This window comes from Pygocentrus nattereri, chromosome 8 (genome assembly GCF_015220715.1).
Source record: "Pygocentrus nattereri isolate fPygNat1 chromosome 8, fPygNat1.pri, whole genome shotgun sequence".
Taxonomy (NCBI): Eukaryota; Metazoa; Chordata; class Actinopteri; order Characiformes; family Serrasalmidae; genus Pygocentrus; species Pygocentrus nattereri.
In genome coordinates this window covers 40,111,712-40,134,898 of record NC_051218.1, presented here as the reverse complement: position 1 = coordinate 40,134,898, position 23,187 = coordinate 40,111,712, and the positions used below count along the sequence as shown (strand labels likewise).

At 41.3% G+C, this 23,187-nt stretch overlaps 1 protein-coding gene across 3 annotated transcripts; it reads right to left on the bottom strand.

The window, feature by feature from the left end:
* Positions 1–1,488: 1,488 nt before the first annotated feature.
* Positions 1,489–22,934, bottom strand: LOC108424220 (C-terminal binding protein 1). Of its 3 annotated transcripts, none has more exons than XM_017692100.2 (11): positions 22,804–22,934; positions 21,049–21,097; positions 20,697–20,872; positions 12,706–12,860; positions 11,968–12,112; positions 11,513–11,719; positions 10,935–11,149; positions 10,173–10,303; positions 8,008–8,135; positions 7,781–7,901; positions 1,489–6,665 (listed from the first exon to the last, which is right to left on the bottom strand). In XM_017692100.2, exons 3-11 carry the CDS (start codon positions 20,752–20,754, stop codon positions 6,476–6,478), a joined length of 1,350 nt encoding a protein of 449 aa, XP_017547589.1. In that variant the 5' UTR covers positions 20,755–20,872; positions 21,049–21,097; positions 22,804–22,934; the 3' UTR covers positions 1,489–6,475. The 3 variants fall into 3 exon arrangements, with proteins under 3 accessions (XP_017547589.1, XP_037396531.1, XP_017547594.1); XM_037540634.1 differs by having other exon boundaries at positions 21,049–21,114; positions 22,804–22,847; XM_017692105.2 differs by lacking the exons at positions 20,697–20,872; positions 21,049–21,097; positions 22,804–22,934 and adding an exon at positions 17,108–17,210.
* Between the last annotated feature and the right edge of the window lie 253 nt (positions 22,935–23,187).

Below are 23,187 nucleotides of genomic sequence, written 5' to 3'. Positions count from 1 at the left end.
TGCACCGTCAGCTCCTGTAACCAAAACCAAATTCCTTGTATGTGTAAGCAAACCTGGCCAATAAAGCTTGATTCTGATTCTCTAAGTGAAAATAAGTTTACACACCCCCTCTACAGGGAACACCCTTAAATTTTTTTTTTTTTCTGCTACATTTTAGCGCAAAATTTCTATATTTCCTGAGTTTAACACACTGGGAAAAAAATTATATTAAAAATGTGACAAAACCTTTGTACTTTTTCTACATTTTTCTCCTCCACAATATTGTAAAATTACAGAGCCCCGCTGGTGACATCCTGTGTAAATAAAACAATACGTGGCCACGACTTACTAAGGCATGGGAATAAGATCACGGCCTACTAAGTCGTAGCTAAGCATTAGAATATGGTTCCCAATGCATTACTAAGTCGTGGCCACGCATTATTTTTATTTAAACGGGGTGTCACCAGCGGGGCGCCGTATGAAACTCAGTAATTGTGCATTACAACGTGCAGAGGTGAGTTCTCTGTAGAGGATGTGTTCACTTATTTAACTTAAATCAATACAACATTTGACCAGGGCAGCCCAAACTACAGTATACATAGATCAAAAAAACTGCATATATTGGCATCAGCCTGCAGCTCCCTGGTGCATCCCTAATTTTTTAAAATGTATTTTTTCATCCAGTGACCACTTAATGGGACACGCTGGTACACATCACTCTGCTTAGCTCATCTACAGCTTGTGAAACCAATCTCAGCACCAGACAGACCCTCATAAAGCAGCCCCCGCATCACAAACATGCAAAGGTGCTGCCCAAGCCCTTGTGGGAAACTGAGCACGATTCATGGCAAACAATTACTGTAAAACACGGCTTTTTTTCTTCATCTCCAAGGACTGTTTCATAACTGCCTTCCTCCAAAAGTCCCTCATACTGGGAGAAAGACCATCCACTTCTGTCAAAGCTGTCGGGTTATCAAATGTAAGGTCCAAGTTCAGGGAGAGCTGAAAGATGAGAAGCCACCATAACCTTCCATCCTCCAACTATGAACACAAGCAAGTGGGATTCTTCTCACTGTACACTTAACTTGGCTGGAAAAACAAACTGCAAAATATGTGTCATGATTCTGGGGCAGTGGAGAGATCTCATAAACTTCCATTTGGTAATAATTTCAGTTGGCAGGCGAAGTGGAGTGTTCATGCCCTCGTAAAGCTGATGGCACCAGATCACCTTCTCAGGGGGGCACGAGCAGATCGAGGAGTTGTAAACACAACCTGTAGGGGTGCCCTGGTTGAAATAAAAGGCAATACCACCTAGCTTTCCTTAATGACTCTTGAGCCCTAAACATGTTTATGTTTAGCCTCAGCTCTTGTAAAAGCTGTAAATATTTTTTGGTGGTTTGAAAAAAAAAAGACAGCTGAGGGGGGGTGGGGGTTGGGGAGGAGGGCCCCCCCCCCTCAGGTCAGGAGTCCTCAAACAAGGTCCTGCCACTATTCAAAAGACACAAACGGTTAATCTTTAGGATTTTATTAAAATACCTTGTGGAATTTACCATCAGAGGTTACCATCACAAACATGATTGTTTTCTAATAAAAAAGTAAACAAAAACAAAAGTAAAGCTTAAGAGCCTAGTTACAGGATTTTTTTTTTCCTTTTTTGTAGTTTTTGCAGTCTGGTGATGGGAAGGGAAAAGAAATCAATTCACAACAAAAAGAACGGTGGTGAAGGAAAGGAATAAAAAGTTCACATGTTGTAAAAATACATTTCCCAATTTCAACATTACACACAGTTCAATTAAAACATTCATCCTTTCATTGTTAGATGTCAGTGCGACAAAATTATGCCAAGAAGGGAAAAACAAAAAAGTAAAAGAGAAGAAAGAAAGACGTTATCGTAGGACGCGGACTCGCTGCGGACAGGAGGGACTGAATTGAGAACGGTCTGGAGCTGTAGACGGCCTTTGTGCTGAAGTTTTGGGGTCGAGCGACTCGCAGACTGCTGGAGAAAGTGTGTGCATGCGCATCTGAAACCCTGAGAGAGAAAGCGGTGGCTCCTGGATCACGGCTTCTCCTCTCTGCTACGTCCTCCCTTTACAGAACTGGAGTTTAAGCCATGGCCAGCATGTCCTGAAAGGGTCTTTGACAGCACCCTGACTTGAGCCCATTTCACACTTCAAAGCGAAAGCCAGTTGGGTTCTCTGGAAGTATGCGTACAGCACACAGAGCTGTGACCTTTCAGAGGAGAATGGCTAAAGAAAACTTCCTCTCTTGCACGTGTATTGTAGTTGTTGAACCGAGGATGGGGTGGGGGCGGGGGTGTTGGCTGGGTCGGGACGTCACCAAGCCAATTGCAGCCTATGACCCTGGTCCTGAAGAACCCCTGACCTGCACTGTTTTAAAGCAAATTTCCCCAGTTTAACACGATTAGTTCAACTGTAATTCGCTGCACTCACAACAAAAGGAATCAAAAGTGTCCTTGGTAGGGACCACCTTTGTTTCCCTGATCAACAGAGAAAGGAGAAACAGTAAAACATCGAAGCCAAGGCTTTTTCAGGACAAAAATTGTTAACCACAGGTCTACGACATTAAGGCAATGAGGGGCTACACGATGACTACGCTGGAGTGCAGACTGCAGGAGTAAGGCCCATTACATTAGCTGCTGGGAAGGACGTTTGAGCCTGCAAGGCGAACAACAAAGATGATAAAGGTCTTTTTTTGAAATGTTTCCATACAACATGTTGAACACTGAGCAATACAAACGGAACTAAAAATTATACACAAGTTTAAACATATAGTGCACAGCTGATGCCAACAGATGATGCCAATGATGGCCAAAAAAAAAAAAAAAAAAAAAAAAAAAAAATTATGCTCAGAAGTCAAAAAAAGGTGATAGCGTTCCAAAATATATTATATACCAAAGGACAAACTTGAACAAGAGCTAGAAACTTGGGACATGGGTAGAAAAGGGTGTTACTTCAGTCCAGGAGAGCTACAGGTCACCAAAAACTGAACATCAAAGATGTGGCAAAGAGGGAGGGGATACCAAGAAGACACCAAGTCATCCAAAAAGGTTTCCTATATTGCATCTTGTTTCTAGCTCATATGAACATGCAATATTCCACAAGAACCATTCCATTCATTCATGAGGGGGGAAATCATGGATTTAAAACAACTGCATTTAAGGTGTGGGATACAAGGCAACAAGGAACCTTAGGGGACACATTTTTAGTTTAGGCCTGACCCACATTGGAGGTTTCCAAGAAAACAAAAAGAAAAAAAAAATAACACCATTAACAAAGTAATTCAGTCCATGATTAGGCTAAATCTGTGCCTGAAAGAATAGCCTTAGAAGTATGCAACTGCTTAAGTCCTATAATTAGAGTTTATTTCCAAATGCACTATTTACCTAGCTTATCAGACCCCGGTCCCCACAATTAATCATACACAACTCACTGATACACATACATCCCCACAGTAAATGAATGATGCAGATTTGTGCTCATTGATTACAAATCAAAAGACAGGGAAAGCGCTAAAATTAAAATTAAAATTAATGAGATTCAAACTGTGTCTAATCAAATTAGTGGATGTCCTATGCTAACAAGGAAAAACCAACTCTGGTGTATTGGATAAGCTGCAAACACACACGCACACGCACACCCACACACACATACTGTTCTGGGAAATAGGAAACTACCATCTAAAAATGCTGTACAAGCCCAAGAAAAAAAAAAATAACTAAAGAGTAGAGCATACATTCAATATCTGTTACTGAGGTACTAGAAAGGTTTTCCCTTGATGCAGAACAGTATTCAGAGTTAAGAGACGCAACCTGGGGATGCGTTTCCCCCTTTGGAAAGTGACTGGTTTTGTCTGTCATCCAAACTCTCACCCTAAAATCTTCTGTGCTCCTTTCGCTGGGTACAGAGTCAGGTCTATAGAACTGCTAAAGAAGAAAAATAAATCAGCAGGCCAAGAGGAAAAGGCCAACCTTGATAGACCTGCATTAGAAAATGTGGGCTTTGTTGTCTCAGGGTTTCCTTTTTAACCTGTAACTGCTGAAGAGACAGATTGTGTACCTGCCACTGCCCTACTGCAAGTCTTTGGAAGCAAGCCGAACTGACTGTTGAGAGATGGAGTGGTACGGTCAAGCTCTGCCTACCTCCGTCTCCATCTCAACAGAGCTAACAGCAAAGCTCTAACAGGCAGTTGCCTTCCTTTATAGAAACTCTCCAAAAGTACTATTCAGTGCCAGGCAAAATGAAGGTGAAAAATCACACTGTCGCTGCCACCTACTGGTGACACCATGCATTACAGAGATGCAAAGCAAAGACTGTGCAACCAGCTTGGAGATCTTTGACCAAGAAGAGAGTAAGGCAAAAAACAAGGACCTTAGCCATGTATCCAAAAGACAAAAACAAAAGATGTTCACATTGTTGCAAGAGGTTTGCATGAGCTGTATGTAAGGGCTGCACAAGATATCGCTCACTGCATGTGATTTTTTTGGCCTTGGCGATACTGATCTCTTGCAAGCAGCTGCAATTTGCAAATGAGCTTTCAACCGAATTTTATCCTCCTAATAAAATAGTTCAGATGAGTGTGTCTGTAGATGTTCTGACAAATGACTACACCAAAAATCATGGTGGTCAACAAAAATAATGCAGACCAATCTTCAAACGCATTACATCAAAGGTTCAGCGATGTGTTTAATATACTTACTGCAAGGCATCATTACATGTAGCAACACCTCAGCCTTCATGTTATGTTTTTGTCCATATTGCGCAGCCTTGTGTGCACGTTTACGTAAGAAGTCTCATCTTCACTCAAGTGCCTGGCAGAGCAAGGGCAGGGCTGGCTTCCTACACAGTCACGTCATGAAGAGCAGGAGCAGAAAGAAAAGCCAGGAAGAAACAAAGGGGAGGGTGGACACGAATGTAACGCTGCATCAATAAAGAGAAGGCCTCGTCACCCAGGGAGGCACAGGCAGGAAGGACACATATCAGAGAGTGAGAGGGGAACAGTGAGAGCAAAAGCAGGGGGAGGGGTATTGGGAGGGTAGCTAAGCATATCATGGTGATAATGTTAAGTTTAGCAGGAAGGAAAGAAATATATCTGAAGCAAAGCAGGAGCCCATGCTGTTGAATATAAAAACAGAAGACAGAAAAGACATCCCCAACACGCAGGCTGACGCTTTCGGGAAAAAGTAGTCTGTCAAAACAAAACAGCACAGAGACAAGGAACGATATGTCATGATGTACTGCGAGTGAGTATACAGCCTTCAGCCACCTGAAGCCTGAAAATGTACTTCCATTTCCTTCCCAAGTCTTCATAAATTTAAACAGTGAAAGTAATGATATAATCAGCGGCAAACAGGTTACTGTATATCTTCGAACACAAGGTCTTTAAGAGAATCATAAACATGGCAAGTTTAATACAAATATAATTAACAGAGCAGATTTCATACACTCCCAATAGATCAGCAACTGCGTCGTATAAAATTAAGCTCCGATTCAAAAGATGCAAAACAAGCTTGCGCTGAATATGACCCCGACTACAGCAACTGTCCATCGCATCAATACCGTGTTTCACACTCAAATAGTTTACAACTGACATGGAAAACTGGATACACTGGTTATGGAAGTCAATAAAAGAGCTGTACAGAAAAAGACGTCATGTTTATGATGCTCTTACATAGACCTGTGTCTCGTCCATCCATACATTACGGATACAGTGAAGTATATGACCAAATAAATCCCCAAGCAGCTTGAAGGTGGGGGACCATGCTCTCTCATTTTCTGCACTCGTCCTTCAGAAAGAGAGGATGAACAGAGTTCTACAGGATGTCCTCGATGTGAAGAGAAGAGTGGAACCCAATGTGTTGGAGTTCACCAAGTGGACCGAGTTACCATTGGCCACAGGCAGTTTGTAGACGTCATGTAATTTCACCATTATGCTGTGAAAGGAGTTGCTGATGTTGGCTGTCCCTAAGAACCATGGCCAGAAAAAAAAACTATGCTAATGAAGGGATCTGAGAAAGATCACAAATGTATGGAGTTAAGGGAGGTGAGAAAAAAAAAAAAAAAAAAAAAAAGGTTTCCTGCCTTCTTCACTATACTGTTAAAACAGAAAAAAAAAAGTCAGGTAGAAGAGACACTACTCAGAAACAAACTCCAACTAGCCCAGAGTATATTCAAAAGAAGCATAAAAAAACAAATAAAACGGGGATTTCAAAAGCTAACAAAAAGAAAATCAATTACTGAATCCTTGAGAAGAGTTATTGCTTACTGCACAAGTGGGGGGAAAAAATAAGATACAACAAGTAAAAGGGAACTTGCAGGGAAATTAGTTTTTGAGTGGGTCACTTTCTGGGCTTATACTTGTGTTCTGTTGGACTGGTTTAACCCGGGAGGGTCACATCAAAAGCAGGGCATCGTCATGGTTTCAGCCCTACAAAAAGAGAAAGGGCATCGCTGGGGCAACGATGGAATGTGTTGGGATGCTATTGGTCAGAAGGGACGTCTCTGTCAGCCTCTGCCTTCGATGGCTGCCCAGGTGAGGGGGTGTGTGGTGGGTGTGAAACTGGTGCAATGGCATGGGCCAGAGGCAGAGCCCCTGTCACCATTCCTTCTACTCCTGCCCCTGCACCAGGCAGACCACCCGGGGCCACACCAATCAGACCTGCAGGAAACCTGTGAGGAAGACAGGAAAGAGAGAACACAGAAGTTTTTTCAAGACATTTTTAAACCAGGAATACAACAGATACATCTGCACTTAATAAATACCTTGTGATTTCTGTATTGTGAAAGAGGCGGGGGGAGGGGGTGATGCTCCATCCCCTACATGTTTGTAATGAATATACCCTGCCCATCAAAAGTTGAGACATCTAGCCATTTAAAATATTAATAATTAATAATAAAATTATTAATAATAAATGAGGCAGTTTTCTTTATTGGCTGTTGTGGAACCCGTAGAACCCTAAAAGAAATCTAAAAAAAGATCTAGTTTTACTTGACGCCAACAAGTTCTACCTTGGTGACTGCACACACATTTAATCCCCTTGTTTTGGTGTCGGCACCTGAACCAACTCTGAGCCACATGATTTTCAATTTGTACTTTTAACACTAGTTTAGAAAATGAAAACTGTCAAAACATTATTTAGGCAAAACCTATTCCTCATGACACTTTCATCTTCCTGAAACTGAGCGTTACAAGACAGATGCAAATTATTGATAAATACCAGTTATGTTAACAGAAAGTCCCACTCCCTTTCACATGCACACACTTTCTATTCTTAAACATATATGTTCAGCTTCAAAGTCAAGATTAAACTGTTGTTTAATTAAACTGTTTAAACAGAAACAAAGAACATAATCCGTAAGCACCTAGATTCCTGCCCACATACAAAAGCAAGTCAAAATTGGGCACAAAACACCCCGTTGTCTATAAGAGCCGACCACAGCTTCAGACTACACAGTGAAGTACAGGTGTACAGTATGTCATACTGTGCTCTAAACCACACTGAGTCTGTTTGACCTTAATGAAGACCTGGTTTTAGTGCATTGAAAGATTTGAGCATGTATTTAAGGAAACAATTTGGGTGACTATTGACTTGGCTGACAAACTACATCCCCCCCAGTCTAATTATTCCTTTAATGAAAGCTTTAATAATACATGTTTCGCCCCACTCTAATTGAAAACTAACACTTAAAAACATGAAACATGACAACCAGTGTATATTCAACGATGTCATCAATAAGGAATTACCGCAACCATGCTATTGTACCAAGAACTGCATACAATTTACCTGTAGGCTGTAGCTCCATTGAGTTCAGAATGCACAGTGGCAGCTTCCATAGATGACCACTGAGAAGCTGCCATCAGATACTCCTTATTCACACAGTTCTTCAGACTATCTGGGATACGACCTGTAGAAACAGAAAACATCAGCCAGTAGCAAATATCTTCCACAGCTATGGAGCACTGTGATCATTACGAGGGCAGAGATTATTTAAGCTGCAGAAGTTCCCTGACCTGTGATAGCTCTGCGTACTTCCCGTGCTGCCTCCTCCCTTGCCTCAATGGAGGCCTGCTCACTGTACCAGGATGTGTGTGGGGTGCAAATCAGATTAGGGGCATCCTTCAGAGGGCCCTGAGAGAAACTGAAAAGGAACAAGGAAAGCGACGATAAATCAGTTTGTAAGGGTAGGCAAAAAAATAAATTAAATAAATAATCTCTCACAGGTGGACCTACTTGCACAAATTTCAAGATGCACTGTATGTATTGACATTTTTATAAAGTCTAGAAAACCAATCAGCAGTACAGGCATACTTAAAATCCTGCTTTTTTCCCTTTAACTAAATGTTTCACATACTATACATAAGTACGCCCACTTAAGCAGGGACAGTTATTCTCGTTTGGATTTGTGGCATAGTTCTGGCACAGTTACACCCCTGCAAAACTTTAAGAGACCATGCAGTGTTCTATTAATCACTGTCCATTTCTCACCGATATCCACAAAGTGCAATGAAAAGCTTACTGAGAAATCATTTATCATTATAATAAGAGTCATATAGTTTGTGCCCCCTAGTGCCCTGCATTCTAACATGCATCACTGACTTCAAGCTATAAAGTCTCCTCATCTTTTACTACCACACACAACTGGGTAATAATTATGGATGGCTGTATATAATGCCCACATTGTGCTTAGATGCAGACCAATTGTTTACAAAATATTTGTGTGAAAATGGTCTTGCCTAGTCTGAACTTACCCAACACCAAATTTCACCATCAGATCATAAAGGATCATTTGAATGACATTCATTTCCTTTAACCGATTCTGAACTTATGGCCTCTTTTCCAGTGCAGGGCCGAACGGTTCTGAGCACAGAGGATAACCGTTCCAGTGGCGTTTTCACATGGACACGGCTCAACATGGAACACTTAAAAACTGGGCCGGTTATGGCACAGATAGCTAACCGTACCCAGGTCCAGAGAACCATTCAGTGAGACCATGCAACCACGTAGCTGTTTGCTGACTGGTTCTATGTTTATATGGTTATTGTGCCACAGCATCCTGCTGTTCTATTTCGAACCCAAAAGCATTCAAATAAATTCAGTTTGCTCAATAAATGAAAGCAGTCCAGAATTTTAAATCCATCCTTCAATAAAACACCTAAAATGTTCAACGGTGCTGCCTAATGAGCTAGAACAAAGTCGATGTTGCCAGCATTGCTTACAACAGAACAGGTTAGTTTCTGCCTACTGACACAAATTTAGATGACGATGACTCATTTTTGAGGGAGTAAAGTCGAGTGGCTGATGTTAGAGGGACAGAAAGCTGAAATTAATCTCTTCTCTGGTGTCTCAAAGTGGAGCCTCCTATCTAAGCTAATGCTAAACAGCATCTTTCTACTAGCTAAAGAGATACAAACACTACAGTGCACGTTCAATTCGACAAACTGCTCAGAAATCACAAGTATAAACAATAAAAACTTTTAGCAAGAGAAAAGTTGACTGATCGGAGTTAGTGACAAAGCTGAAATCAGACCTGTTCTTTCAGAGCTTTAACCTGTAGGCTGCTAGGCTAAGATAACGCTAGGGCACAGTGCCTCCCCACTGCAGTATGGACATGTGTTTAGAGGACAAAGACTCATATGGAATGGCAGGTGTTGAAGTGACAAAGATGGAAAAACCAGGTGGCACTAATGCTAATGTAGCTATCTGGCTACAGGTAAAACCCACCGCAGTACAGTCCGTTTCAGCAAGATGCATAAATAACACCAGCTTAGAGGATAAACAAGACAAAAGCATACTGACAGACTGGAGTTGGAGTGACAGACAGCATCAAACATGTTTGTGGTGAGTTAGCAGTAGGTATTTCCTGGATCTGATTTAGCGGTACAATAGATGGAAACAGAAACTGTAACCGGTCTCACGAGTCCGAACCAGCGCAGAACAGCCCTGATAAATACTTGGCTCGATAGTGGAAAAGTGGCCGATGATTCATATACACAGCTCAACTGAACGGCTCCTTCTCACACACAGCTAATGGTCAGAAAGGACAGTCAGCCAGCCTGTGGTTCAATAACTGCCCAAGTGAAGGGCAGCGTCAGCCTCATATAAGCAGCTCACAAAATTCACTTCGTTAAGGATTCCGTGTATACGCATGCAACAGAAAGACACAAACAAGACTCACCTAAAGGGCTCTGTCTCATGGACGTCCAGAGCTGCTCCCCGTATTCTTCCCTCTTTCAGTGCCTGAGCCAGAGCTTTCTCATCTACCAGCCCTCCTCGCGCAGTGTTGACCAGGAATGCACCCTGACGCATCTACAACACAGGCCACAAGAAGTTAAGAGGATACCGCTGAATGAATAACCTAAACAGTCTGCGCTTAAAGAACATGCTTGCTTCATGGTCAAACGAAGGAAACAGTTATGTTCTATTACACTTTATAGATCCTACAAAGGAAACTTGTCATTTTGCTCCATAACTGTGCCCAGTCTGAGAACAGCACCACCCAGGCACCACTAGGCTACCACCCACTCACATCAAAGGCAAACATTAAATGTTAATCCCATTACTTTGTTATTAAACATGTGAAGAATAAAGTCTTAAATGTGCGTGATTTTTTATGCATGTGTCCATTATAGAGGTGTAACAGTAATTCGTTTAGTATTTAAAGTGGTTTTCTAAACTTTGGGCTTGGGATTTTTTTTTTAAAGCCAGACACATTTTCTGGTCTCAAAACGAGGACGTGTCTTTGAAAAAGAGGTCAGATGGTTACTGCAGATACTATAATGCAATTGTTACATTTGTCTTACATACCCATCCGACATCAAGACAAGTGCTGCGCCTGTTTATAATATGTCTGTGGCATGGAAAAGTTCCTAATGCAGTAGGGGATGAGTGTGCATCTCATTTGATGCTTAGTTCATTGACTGAGTAGCATTAGTGTTACCTGTTTGATGGTGAAGTCGTTGATGAGGTGGTGGTTGTGTTCGTTCAGGCTGCAGTGGAGGGATACACAGTCTGAGTGGATAAGCAGGTCCTGCAGGGTGGCCATTCGCTGGAGCCCAAGTGACCTCTCTACCCCCTCAGCTAGGTATGGGTCATAAAAGATGACTCCAAAACCAAAGGCTTTTGCCCTCAAAGCCACTGCCTGACCCACACGCCCTGAAAGACAGAGATCCGTGTCTAAGACCAAGCTGATCTACAGCCTACTCCCTATATCTCCTCGCCTCTTTTACAGTGTTGGGTAAATTCCTTTCTTTACAAAGGCTACTGCTTTCCATCACAAAATATTAAAATGGTAACTGTTCCAGAGGAAGTGTATTTACCATTTGCCTTCTTCTCATTAAATTAAGAATAAGCCCATTACAAGAATGAAACATTTAGAGCATCAATCTTTTGCTCATTCACTCTGTTACAAACATCACATTCACCAATTTCTGCTCATTCTGATATCTTTATACCCACACAGGTTTAGAAACCATTTAAACTGTAATATATAACGGAGCATGATTATTAAAGGCTCACCAAGGCCAATAATGCCCAACGTCTCTCCTCGAATGCGGGCAGCACCTCCAGCCACCTCCCTGATCTGCTCTACGCTGGTGGCTCGAGTGCCCTCCCGCAAGGCCTGGTGCATCCAGGTGACCCGGCGGTACAGGTTCAAAATCAGACACATGGAAGTGTCTGCCGTCTCCTCTACAGATGCAGCTGGCACATTACACACTGCTATACCTATTTATACAGGTAAATAAGGGAGACAACACAACATCACTAAAAAGTAGCATTTGTAAAATGTTAAAGTTTCAAATTCAAACATTTTCAACAAAAAAGTTCCACAAACCTTAGCAGATAAGCTAAAACATAAACTAAACACAAAAACACACAGCAAGCTAAAATATAACTTGCCACAACGTAAACATTTTGTCTTACAACTGGGCTCAGAGTTCAACTTGCACAGAAGACACTACAATAGAACTCACCAAGCTCTGCTGCAGCTTTGACATCCACGTTGTCAAAGCCGCTGCCGATTCGCACAATGACCCGAAGCCCTTTAAACTTTTCAAGGTCATCTCGTGAGAGTGTGATGGTGTGGTACAGCAATGCAGCCACAGCCTCATTAAGAACCTGGAAACAAGAGAACCTCATCATTTTCATGACCTGCATCACACCAATTCGTTTTTTCTAGCGATTTTATAAATGAGTCGAAATGGACAAATGCACCAGAAAGACAACAGTGCCACATTTTAAAAGGCAACAAACTATTAAGAGCACAATTTCCACTAATACATAAATAAAAATAACTAAATAAATAAACAATAAAGAATGACATGGCATAAAGGGCTGACATCTTTATTATACATGCGGCAATTAAATGTTTTAGCATTAATTTAGATACATATATACTCAGAATACTGTGTGATGGAACTTGCTGCAATAGCATGCATCACTGCTGTTGGAACAAAACCCTGCATCTCCATTTGTCATTTTTTGCCATAATTTGAAAATGCCTCTTTTGCTTCAAATTGTGTAAATTTCATGATAAAATGACCACAATAAATGGCCCAAAATGACATGTTAGACAGTGTGGATCCACTGATGCTCATAAAAATTAGAGTGTTTTATTCCCCCTTTTCCTGTAAAAATTTTGGAGATACAAGGATGTGTAGCCTGTTCCAGCAGTGACATGATACATTATGACAAATTACATTTTATATTACCTTTTCGTGGATCTCCTGAGTGGACTGCGCATCACAGAACGCAACAGTGGCCACATCCTTCAGGATGGGCATCTCCACTGTGCAGTCGCGGCCATCCAGCAATGCCACTAGTGGGCGGGGGTGCATGGGCCCATTAAGGATAGGAGGGCGAATGCCTGTGGGAGAACAGGAAAGTTTAAAGGTGGTGCATAACTTCATTATAAATTGTACCAAGATCCATCACACATACAAACTGTATGTCAGCCATTCAAACATTAGCTAGCTGAAAAGGAAACTGCCCATAAGGTCAAGCACATTTAAACTCCGTTAGCTTGATTTGCGCTTTAGCCACCAGTCAATCTCTGCATTTTGAAAGGCCAAACTAACTCAACCATTTCAACCAGCTAGTCCTGTCACCGAGTGCTGAAAGATCCATAATTTCAGTCCATCGTTCATATGAGGATGTGGCTAAACAAACCTGACTAGGTTGTTAACAGCACAGAATCACAGGTCGGGAAGAGTTCTGGGTGGAATTCCTTTTTTAATTAAGCATGTAAAGTCAAGAGTTAGATCAGTCAAATCGATTACAAGCCACATGATTTATTTATCAGAAACAGCTCAGTGCACTGAGAGGTGGGGATTATATGATACTGGCACTTCCCAGCGGGACCTGGACCAGCGCCATAAAATATCTCCGACTCATACAACAAAGAATGACATCTTACAAGCCCCATTTACATGGGCTGTTCAGCAGTTTTCACAAAAGAAGACTCAAGGTTTGCTATATGAATGCCCCATGATATTAATGTATTTCTATGTTTGGTTTTGCTAATGGCAAGAATGCCATAATAAGAGTCTTCAAAACACCCCTAAAGCTATGTTCAAATACCACTGAAAGTTACTCTAGGTGACAATATCTGATAAACATGTAAATCTTTACAATAACTAATGTCTGAATTAGCTTTATCATGTATTGTAGTGAGAACTTAAAAACGCAAAAAAAAAACAAACAAAAAAAAAAAACCCAAAAGCATCAGCCAGAGTGTTAATCGTTACTTCTTGTATCAGCTCAGAGACTCCATATCATTGCACCACAAGTAAACAAAGGCAAATCCGATGTCACATCCACCCACTAGCATAAGCAGACACATACACAGAGAATCGCATCACTGCTGGCCTCTGTCCATCTCTGACCCCCCCCCACCCCCTCCCAAAGCAGGCTAGACAGATGAAGGGGTAGGGGGACTAAGGAGAAGAAGGGGGTGGACAGAGGGAGCAGGAGGTGGAGATAGTGGGGGGCAGGGAATCTTACAATGACTCATGATGACCTAAATCCTGCAGTATATCTGTAGACAACTCTCTCTGACCCCCAACCCTGACAACTCTGCATTAATTCAAAATGTCTCAAACGCATATTTATCATAGCTTGCTATTTTTCAGACACAATGACCTTGAATACTGCTGATGAGTGTGGTTGGGGGTGTATTCTATGGTCAAGCAGCTTCCATTCAAACAGCAAGATGTAACTTAAATGCCACTAGCGCTGCATGGTAGTGACAGAAATCAATATCACAATATTTTTCAAATATATCAGAATCAGATAATGTTAATAAACCTGTTTTCTGAGTTCTGGTAGTCTATGAAAAAAAGAGTCATGAATGAACTGCTTGGGTGCCGCTATTTAACAGATAATGTTTGTTATCCAACAACACCAGTAATACAGAAAATAATATATCACTGTATGACACTAATATCAGTACCATGGCATTAAAAATACATAGTTCAGAACTAAATATGATGTGGATCATCTTGATCCTACATGTCCTCTCTTTTAAAGAATGGCCTGCTTATTAACATACATTTTTGCCACCACTGATGTTTCACCTATCTATTTTGCTAAAGCAAGCTTCTTGGGAATTCTGACAAGATACATGAGCTCATTTGGGTGCCTGGAGGGAAACGCTGCACTCTTATCTTCAGTAGCAAAAATAGCACTGAAGTTACATATCAACTGCTATTAGATTAGAGCAAACTCTGAGCAATCTGCCAACAGCCACAACGCAACAGTCAGCAGGATTTTCCACACACAGCAAACTGCATGGAAGTGCGCCAGAGACAAGGCCTAATCATTATTATTAGATAAGTTGATGCTCACTAAGGGCAGCGTTCCAAATAAACTCATCACAGTGAATACATTATAGAGATGGGTTTACGTGCATTATACTAAAGAATATATCATTTAAGACAATTTTGTAGCAGATAAAAGCTCCAAAAATTGAGCTGCCTCCTGTTCTTAACTGTGTGGGTGTGTCAGAACACAAAATGAGTGACAGCGGCATCTCCCAGGCAACGTAAGCAACCTGGCTTCAGTGGCAGTTGTGAGCGACAGCGTCAACTGCTGCTGTTCAGCCCTACAAGTATGAAGCTTACCTGCAGAAATATAGACCACCGTGCTCTTCTGGACTGCTCTCTGAAAGGTGAGTAAATGTCCAAATTGGGAACAAGCTACCTAATGTTGGAAAACTCATGCTTTCATTGTATAATATGTAGATCACAGACATGCGTTCAATATCTGAAAGCTCAGCACTGACGTTATGTCCGTAATCTATAGCACGCTAACTGCTGGGCTGTGCTCGAGAAACTGAGGTCATGCTAGCTCGCATTATAAGTTGACATGATAATTTGCAGACACGGTGAAGAAATTTCTCAGGTGCCTCATTGTGAGCAAAGCCTGTAAAGAACAAATGCAGATAAAGACTGTGAGTCTTAATGTTAAGGAGTCGCTAGTTTTAGCTTTTTATTCCTACAATTAAAGTGGAACTCCATCATGCGCTTGTAAATTATGCCGGATCCTGCTATTATCAAGTAATAAGTGGTTAACGCAAGTAGGAAGTAGCATCTAGCTATCTATGATACAAACAACGGTGTAATAAACCCTCATATGCACTGTTAAATTAAGAAATCCTTAAATGACCTACCTACAAGTTTTGGATGGGAAAGCAGCAAAGCAGTTACTTTGTGATGGAGAGGATAGCAAGTAGCATACATCTTTCTATGTATTTTTACATCTACATATTGCTAACCCGAGAGATAAGCCAAAACGAACAGAAGAAAGACAAAAGTCATTTTTAAAAAATCTCTCAGAAGAAAAGACCAAACAGCATTCTTTCTCTGCAAGTTCATCAGAAGAAATTCATGAAGATGAGCTGACAGGGGCTTTAAAAAAAAATATGGATGCACAATATCAGAATCACTGGCTGGTCAGTGTCAGGAGATAAATGCTTAAAATAAAAATAAAAAAACAGGACTGGGCAGATGTGACTAATACATCAAATCGATATTGGTATCTGTATTGCCACACATCTACACCAAGCAACGGAATTGGACCCAACTTTCATGTCTGCACATCCCGAACAAAAACATAAAAATCTCTAATTACAGAGAAAACAAACATTAGTACACTGTTCTAAAATTGTATTTTCATACACAAAATTAGAAGCAGACATGGGTAACAATTACGATCCAAAGATCAACACACATGCACACACTTCCCAAATTCAACAGCAGCGCCCTGTTAGCCTCACACTGACAGGTGCCCACTCGGCTGCCGGCTGGAGACTTTTTTGGAGAGCGGAGGGTGTTTACCTAACACTCGGCTCAATTTCACTCTCACTGACACACTCTGAGCGGGACGCCACAATCAAGCATTAGAATATAAATATTTGTACCTATTCCTCTTTAATGCCTTTTCAGAGCACATACAGTGGAACAGTGAAGCCGGGCTATTTAACGAAAGAATATATGTTATGCTAGGCTCCATTTAAAGAGCAGCTAAGGGAGGGAAGAAAGCTGGAGCAGAAAGAAAAACATTAATCATAAAGCTCTCATGTGAACAATGCAAATGCTTATTCCTCCGAGGTCATGGAGGGAGTAGAGCTCGGTGGCAGCAGCGAGCGCAGATGCTATGTGTTGAGCTCGCGCCAGCGTGTATGAAAAAGAGAGAGCGCCGCAGAGGAGGCATGGCTGTGCGAACAATGCCATTCATTCACAGCTCATTCCTCCTCCTCGCTTCCACCACCCCCCCCCCCCTTCCAAAACCTCCTTGTGTCCCACTCTCTGCATTCCCCACCCCTCCACCTCGCTTTCTTACCATGCTGCTGCTACAGGAGGGACACTCACACAGAGAAAGAGGGGGGAGGGGTGTGGTGATAATACAGCAGCACCACACCCTGCCTCCTGCCTGCCAGACACAAATACAAACACGCTTGCTCAACACTACAGACCACAAGGACATATACAGAAAGACGTACACTGTCAAAAAGGAAATTACGACCACTGGAGACACCACACCCATCCCACAGCACTCCCAGCCTTAAAGCCTTACACACCAATAACACGTACACAAACACACACACATCCTTGCCTTGCATCGTGAAGCGTGCACGCCTGTCTTCTCTCTCTCTCTCTCTCTCTCTCTCTCTTTATCGCTCTCTATCACTCTCTCTCTCCACCCTTCACAATCAGCGTCGCCTTTTTTTTTTTTTTACCCAGCAGGCATCCAGCTGTCATCCACACCCGGCTCCTCCCCCACACTGCCTCCAATCAACAAGCCCAGGCATTCAATTCCGGCCAACCAGCACTAACCTCATTAGCATAGGCAAGGAGCACTACTACAGGCAGTTAGGCAGTTGTTGTTTTTTAAAGAGACAGCAGCTTGATACGTGTCCACTACAGACGCCTCCATTATTCTCACTGATATCGAAGCCATGCCAAGACGCAGCCTCATTCTGAGGGTCTAACCAACATGTTAAGATCAATACTATTTACCGCTGAGAAGGACGGCGAAGGCTTTTCTACAAATATCACACTTTTGTCCAGTTAAGACATGTAGACACTGATGCACTAATTAATATTATCACATATAGCACTTATTACGTTTATAAATACAGTGAAGTAAACACAGTTAATCTTTAGGCTTAACATATGACTACTAGGATACAGTTTGAGGATATATAACGCAGACATGGCCAATATGTATCAATACTTTGACATTTTCACTGTACATGATATGCATCATAATGTTTTTTTCAGAGGTTTGATTAGTTAGAGAAGACATCCTGTAGCGCCACATACAATGATTGCTACATGGAATGACTGCACTTAATACAAACAAACAAGCTTAGTGCCGTTTTTTGTGATGAAGTACACAATTGATCAGTGTTCTTCAACTACTGATATCCACAATATGCACAAAAAAGCATATTGTGGCAAACTTTATTGCTAAATATAGTCTTGCTCAACTATGGGATACATACACCAATCACTATCAACAAAGCCCGCTGCACCTGCTCCCCTAGTAATCTCAACACATTTCACTTTAGGACAATACAGCCAACAAATTAATATCATATCTGCATATATACCGCACTAAGAATTTATACACTTTAAATAAACAGGACTTGAGCTGTACAAGACACATCTAACAACTGAAAGAACACTGCTGTAATGGAGAGACAAAGTGAATGGGTGCATTTAGCATAATGCAAACCCTGTAGAGCTTCTGTGCACAAATGCCATTCTGGGGAAACAACTGCATTACTTGTTGGTGATGTATTATCATTATGTTTCTCCCCCAAATATGATTTCTTGGGCTGATAATTAATTGAGGGCACAGAGGTTCTATGAAGGAGCACAGCTTTGCATGAATGACGATATAAAAAGTGCTCTCCTTGGGATGTTCAGATACCACATATATAATAATACAGATAGTTGAACAGCAAAAACTGTTAAAATGTCTAAATCCCTGTGCTAGGTTCTTCCTATTTTCAAAGAAAGCAAACAAATTTGCATGCAACTGTAGTCATAAGAAAAGCGCTTATTAAAACCTCTCCCCACCAGATATGCTTTAAATACTGCCTGAATTAAAATAGAAAGGGGAAAAAAATCTGATCAGTGCTATCATGACATCTATATATAAAATGATGACAATCCTACATGAAAGGGTTCAGAAAACAAACTGTTTACCGGCTAACCCTGCCCCTGCCCCCCCCTCCCCCCCACCCCCACCCCCTGGTCAGTAGGACTTCCCCATGTTTTTGTTAAATAATCAAACCAGTATGTATCTAATATGATTCATATCATATCTTTCTGGATTATTCTGAAACAGGAAACACTAGCTAACACAAGTGGACATTTGTGGGTACAAATGGCATCAGTTAAAACATTCTCAACATTTCTGAAAAGCATTACATCATATTTCACTTCAAGGGCAAGACTTGTTTAGATTCCAATCTTTGTGCAGAACTTGTGAGCTGAAATCAAGTCTACTATTAAGGGACGCCATACTGAGTGATCCATAAATAACTGAAGTACCACATTTAGGCCCACATTGTTCCTGCCGCCTTTAGCAACATTGGTTGAGAGTCCCTCTAAGAGCTGCCAGCCGTCAGGCTGTCTACTCCACCCCTGCAGCCGACAGGAAGGAGCAGAGATAAGAAAGAATAGAGCTCTGCTTGCGTCACAGTTTGAATTCTCTCTTTACCTGACCACAGACACTCGCTAAACACATTTACACAATAATCGCATCATACAGTCAATACTATATTGACTAAAGCTGCAATGCACACTGCAACTAATGCTACCATAAAATATTACAAGGTAATACTTGATAAACATATTTTAAAAAGTTATTGATAAAGGGAAAAGCATTAAAACTGGTTTGCTTTACAGTACATTACTATTCATACTTGTTTGAAGGCCTAAAGCACTGCCTTCTAGTGCTTCCTAGGCGAACGTTTCAGCAGTGGAGACTAATACAAACAGACCCACTAAGAACAAGCTAACACAACGCTGTGAAATATAAAAATATGTGGATGTAGGTAGCAATTTTAACCCCCCCCGCCCCATGCATTTTATTCACTCTGCATAAAGAGCACAAGCTGAAAGCTGTTCCTCAAACGACAGCCATTTGTAAGGAAACTAACAACAGAATCTAGATAACATGCACAGTTTACCAGTTCAGCACTGATAGGAAAAAATCTATATTCAAAATGTTACTTTAAAACAGTTTCTACACTACACCCCCATTAGCATCCTTAAGCAGCTTATTATATAGCTAGGACCAAATATTACAAGGGTGTGGAATGTGCATTCTGACTAATAATGTAATATTCAAGAATTAATCAATACTTAGTTAACTGTATTTAAAAAAAGTCTTAAGCCAACAGCTGACATCTGACTGTTATTAGATTATTTCTGCACCAAACACAGCTGTGCATTTCAAAGCATGTTTTGTTATTCAAAAACAGCCAAAGGAAAACTTTGTCACTGGGTGTTAAAACAGTATCTAACACGATAAGGGTTGAGTAACAGAGGCTGCACTTCAAAATGAGCTAATTAGCCAGCGCTACAAGGGTAGCTGCAGACCGAATTAAAATGTGTTTGTTAATTAGCTCATCTTAAAGCTCAGCTTCCGTTAGTCAAGTCTTACTCAAGTATTTTTGTGTCAGATAAGACTTGAGTAACATAGGCTGCACTTTAAGATGAGCTAATTAGCCAACACTAAAAGTGCACCAGTAGACTGAATTATTATATTATAAGCATTTCACTTGGCCTGTTTTCTCTCTGACATAGTGCAGTACAAAAAATACCTGAATACTGATTTTAATATTTAAGTAGTAGAAGTTAGAATGATTAACAGGGTACTGTAATTTCTGCACACATCCAGAGTGAATTCACCTCAAATTGCTTATACACAAATGAGAACAGAAAAAAAAAATCTAATAAATACCATAATTTCATACTTCAAACATTTAAGCCTTAGTAAATAAAAACTGCCATAAATGTTTACCCTACATCTGCCCCCCCCAAACAAGATCCCATATGACTCTTCCACTGCATGTATATGGTAGTTGACAAAGAACATATCCTACCACTTAAATGAAGGTGATGAGATCATAAGGCCGAATTAAAACCCAGCTTTAGCTTTTATGTGTGTAATGAGTTATTCTCACCTTCACAGATGCGATCCAGTCTCTGTCGCTTGACTTTGTGTTTGTCCATTAGAGCCATCGAATGGCAGCTCTTCTCAAAGACCAGCTAAGGCCACAACAGAAGAAAGAAAAAGAGCACAGAACAAAGTCCGGTCCTGTCCACACCAGGAGAGAAAACACTCAAATCCTCCAATGACCTGCAATCATATGCATAAGAAGACTGTTTAATAAACAAGTTTTCAACAGGTTTGCAAAATTGCTGTACACAAACTAGGGAAAAGTGGGATTATAAAAAGTTTCTCATAGTAAAAGGTATAAATTTAAACACTAGAATACAGCACTACTTGATGTGATATAAATCAGTTATTCTCACCTGAGGTACAATTCAGTGAACACCTTTGCCACCTTCCTTCCAATAGTGACTGTTGAAAGGAAAAACCTATTAACAACATACAAGGAACAAAAGTGTATTCTCTACAATATTAATGCACCAAAAGTTTGGTACTGATCAAACACAGCCACCAAACAAGAAAAGGTTTCAAAGTCAATAGGCCTGCACAAGAAAATGAGACCACCATTAGGTATTTGGCAATACTCCCAGTTCAAAAGACCACATGAACTTAAAGAGGAACAAAATCATTCAAAGTGGTTTGGTGTGAGCTGCTTTCTTCTGGCGAAGCCAACCGATTCAGAATTGTTCACAGTGGTGGTGATAGGAACCAGATGTCTAAGGAGTTCAGCACCTCTAAAACCTCCCTCACTTCAAGCTATTCACCTCAAGTTTTGGTCTAAAACTTTTAAAATGTATTTATTTCAAACCATTCAGCGTAGAGAGATACCTGAAGAGAGTTATATGACAAAATAATATTTCCAAAGGAAAAAGAATGTTTCAGATTGACCATTTCATCATCATCAGTACCACATAAACAAACTGAAAAGACTCGTGTAATAAAATGGGTGTATGTGTGTTGTAGACATCGTGACCCCTGGTTCACATCATCACCACTGTAAAGAAATCGGAGCCGGTAAGTTTCTCAACAAATAAACCTTTCCACATCAAACCACTCTGAAAGACTTTATCTCTCAACCACTGAATAATGGGGGGCGGGGGGGGGGGGGGTCTGTGGAATTCACCTATAAAATCGACTCGCTTAAGCTATGAAATAACTATACGAAAAGAAATGTGCTAAAAGCCTATTAGTGCGCATATAGTGCAGTATGAGTAGAAGTGTAGAGTGATACAGTATTAACTCCGAATCTCCACGGAGTTGTTCTGTTATAGTGAAGTATTCATATAAACACAACCAACGTCTTTCTTTAACGTTACATCTTTTGGCTTATACGAGAGTTTAAACATATCTGATAGCAAATAAAACGCAGCAATGTCGCCTAAAACAGCCACCTACACCTTTTGCGGGAGCGAAAAAGCTTCAGATTAAAGTTAAGACAAGCTCTGAATGTTAGCAAACTTAGCTTTGCTATCAGCTGCCTGCTAACGTTACCGAACCCGTTGTATGAAAAATTGCATTCTTAGGAACAGTTGCGAAAAACACACTGGGTTTCACTTAATTCGGGAAATGTGCACATTTCCCTAGACGTTTAAAGCTCCACTTCGCACTTACGACCGCCCGAAGTAAGTAACGATATGCCAAAAACAAAAATAATCCAAGTAGCCACTTTGAGGTTTGTTAGCTCCGCCAAACTTCTCGGCAACTCGGGTAAGTTAGCTAACGCTAGCTGGGTTAGCTTAACCGCCTCGCAGTCACTCACACAGCTAAAGCTAACAGTTCCAACGCGCACAAACTCGAGTTGTTGAGAAACGCTATACACCCATACACACACAGGCCGCGACAACACTACCTGTGTTTTAAACCCACATCGCTCGTTTACCACACTTTTTGATAAAGTTGCCTTTTTCGGAGAGTCGGTGTGCCGAAGCCCACTGCTCCGCGCTAGCATGCTATGCTAACCTACGTGTGCTACAAAACAGCAAGAAAAGCTGTTTTACACCCGGGGCCGTTAAGTGGCCAGCAAGCTGATAATGATCCAAGAGATGGCTTTGCGGTGTGTAACTAAAGAAGTGATGGGGCTAAACGAAATGAAAGTTGCAGGAAAAAAGCTAACCCACCCAAAATAAGCGTCCTGAAGAGGTTAGCTACGGGTCAGTGTAGTGAGAGGAGGTGAACCAGCGCTGCCCCGCTACCGCTCGCCATAAAATCCGCATAAAAGGCAGATAGGAGTGGAGGCCCGAAAGAGACGAGCCTTAGAAAAGAGAGAAGACCTGAAGGGGGAACAGCACAGCGTCTCCCAACGGTTGTATGAGGAAGAGCAGGAGCACGAAGGCGACTGACTCCTCTTTTTTGCACCGAGTCATTTCAGAAAAGCACGGAATGCAAACGGCACACACACTATAGGCCATCGAGCCAGGCACAGTGAAGTTGTGTTTCTGGGGACGTTAGCACTGTCAAAAATATTGAGTATCACAATTTTTCAACTCGTTTTTAATCAACAT

Bases quoted from the DNA above. Each gene is read 5' to 3' on its own strand.
- LOC108424220 (XM_017692100.2), bottom strand. From the start codon at position 20,754: ATGGCTCTAATGGACAAACACAAAGTCAAGCGACAGAGACTGGATCGC. The intron at 12,113-12,705 runs GTAATATAAAAT...TCTTGTTTCCAG, and splicing joins CTCAGGAGATCCACGAAAAG to GTTCTTAATGAGGCTGTGGC. The intron at 6,666-7,780 runs GTAAATTGTATG...TCTTCCTCACAG, and splicing joins AATGGAGCTACAGCCTACAG to GTTTCCTGCAGGTCTGATTG.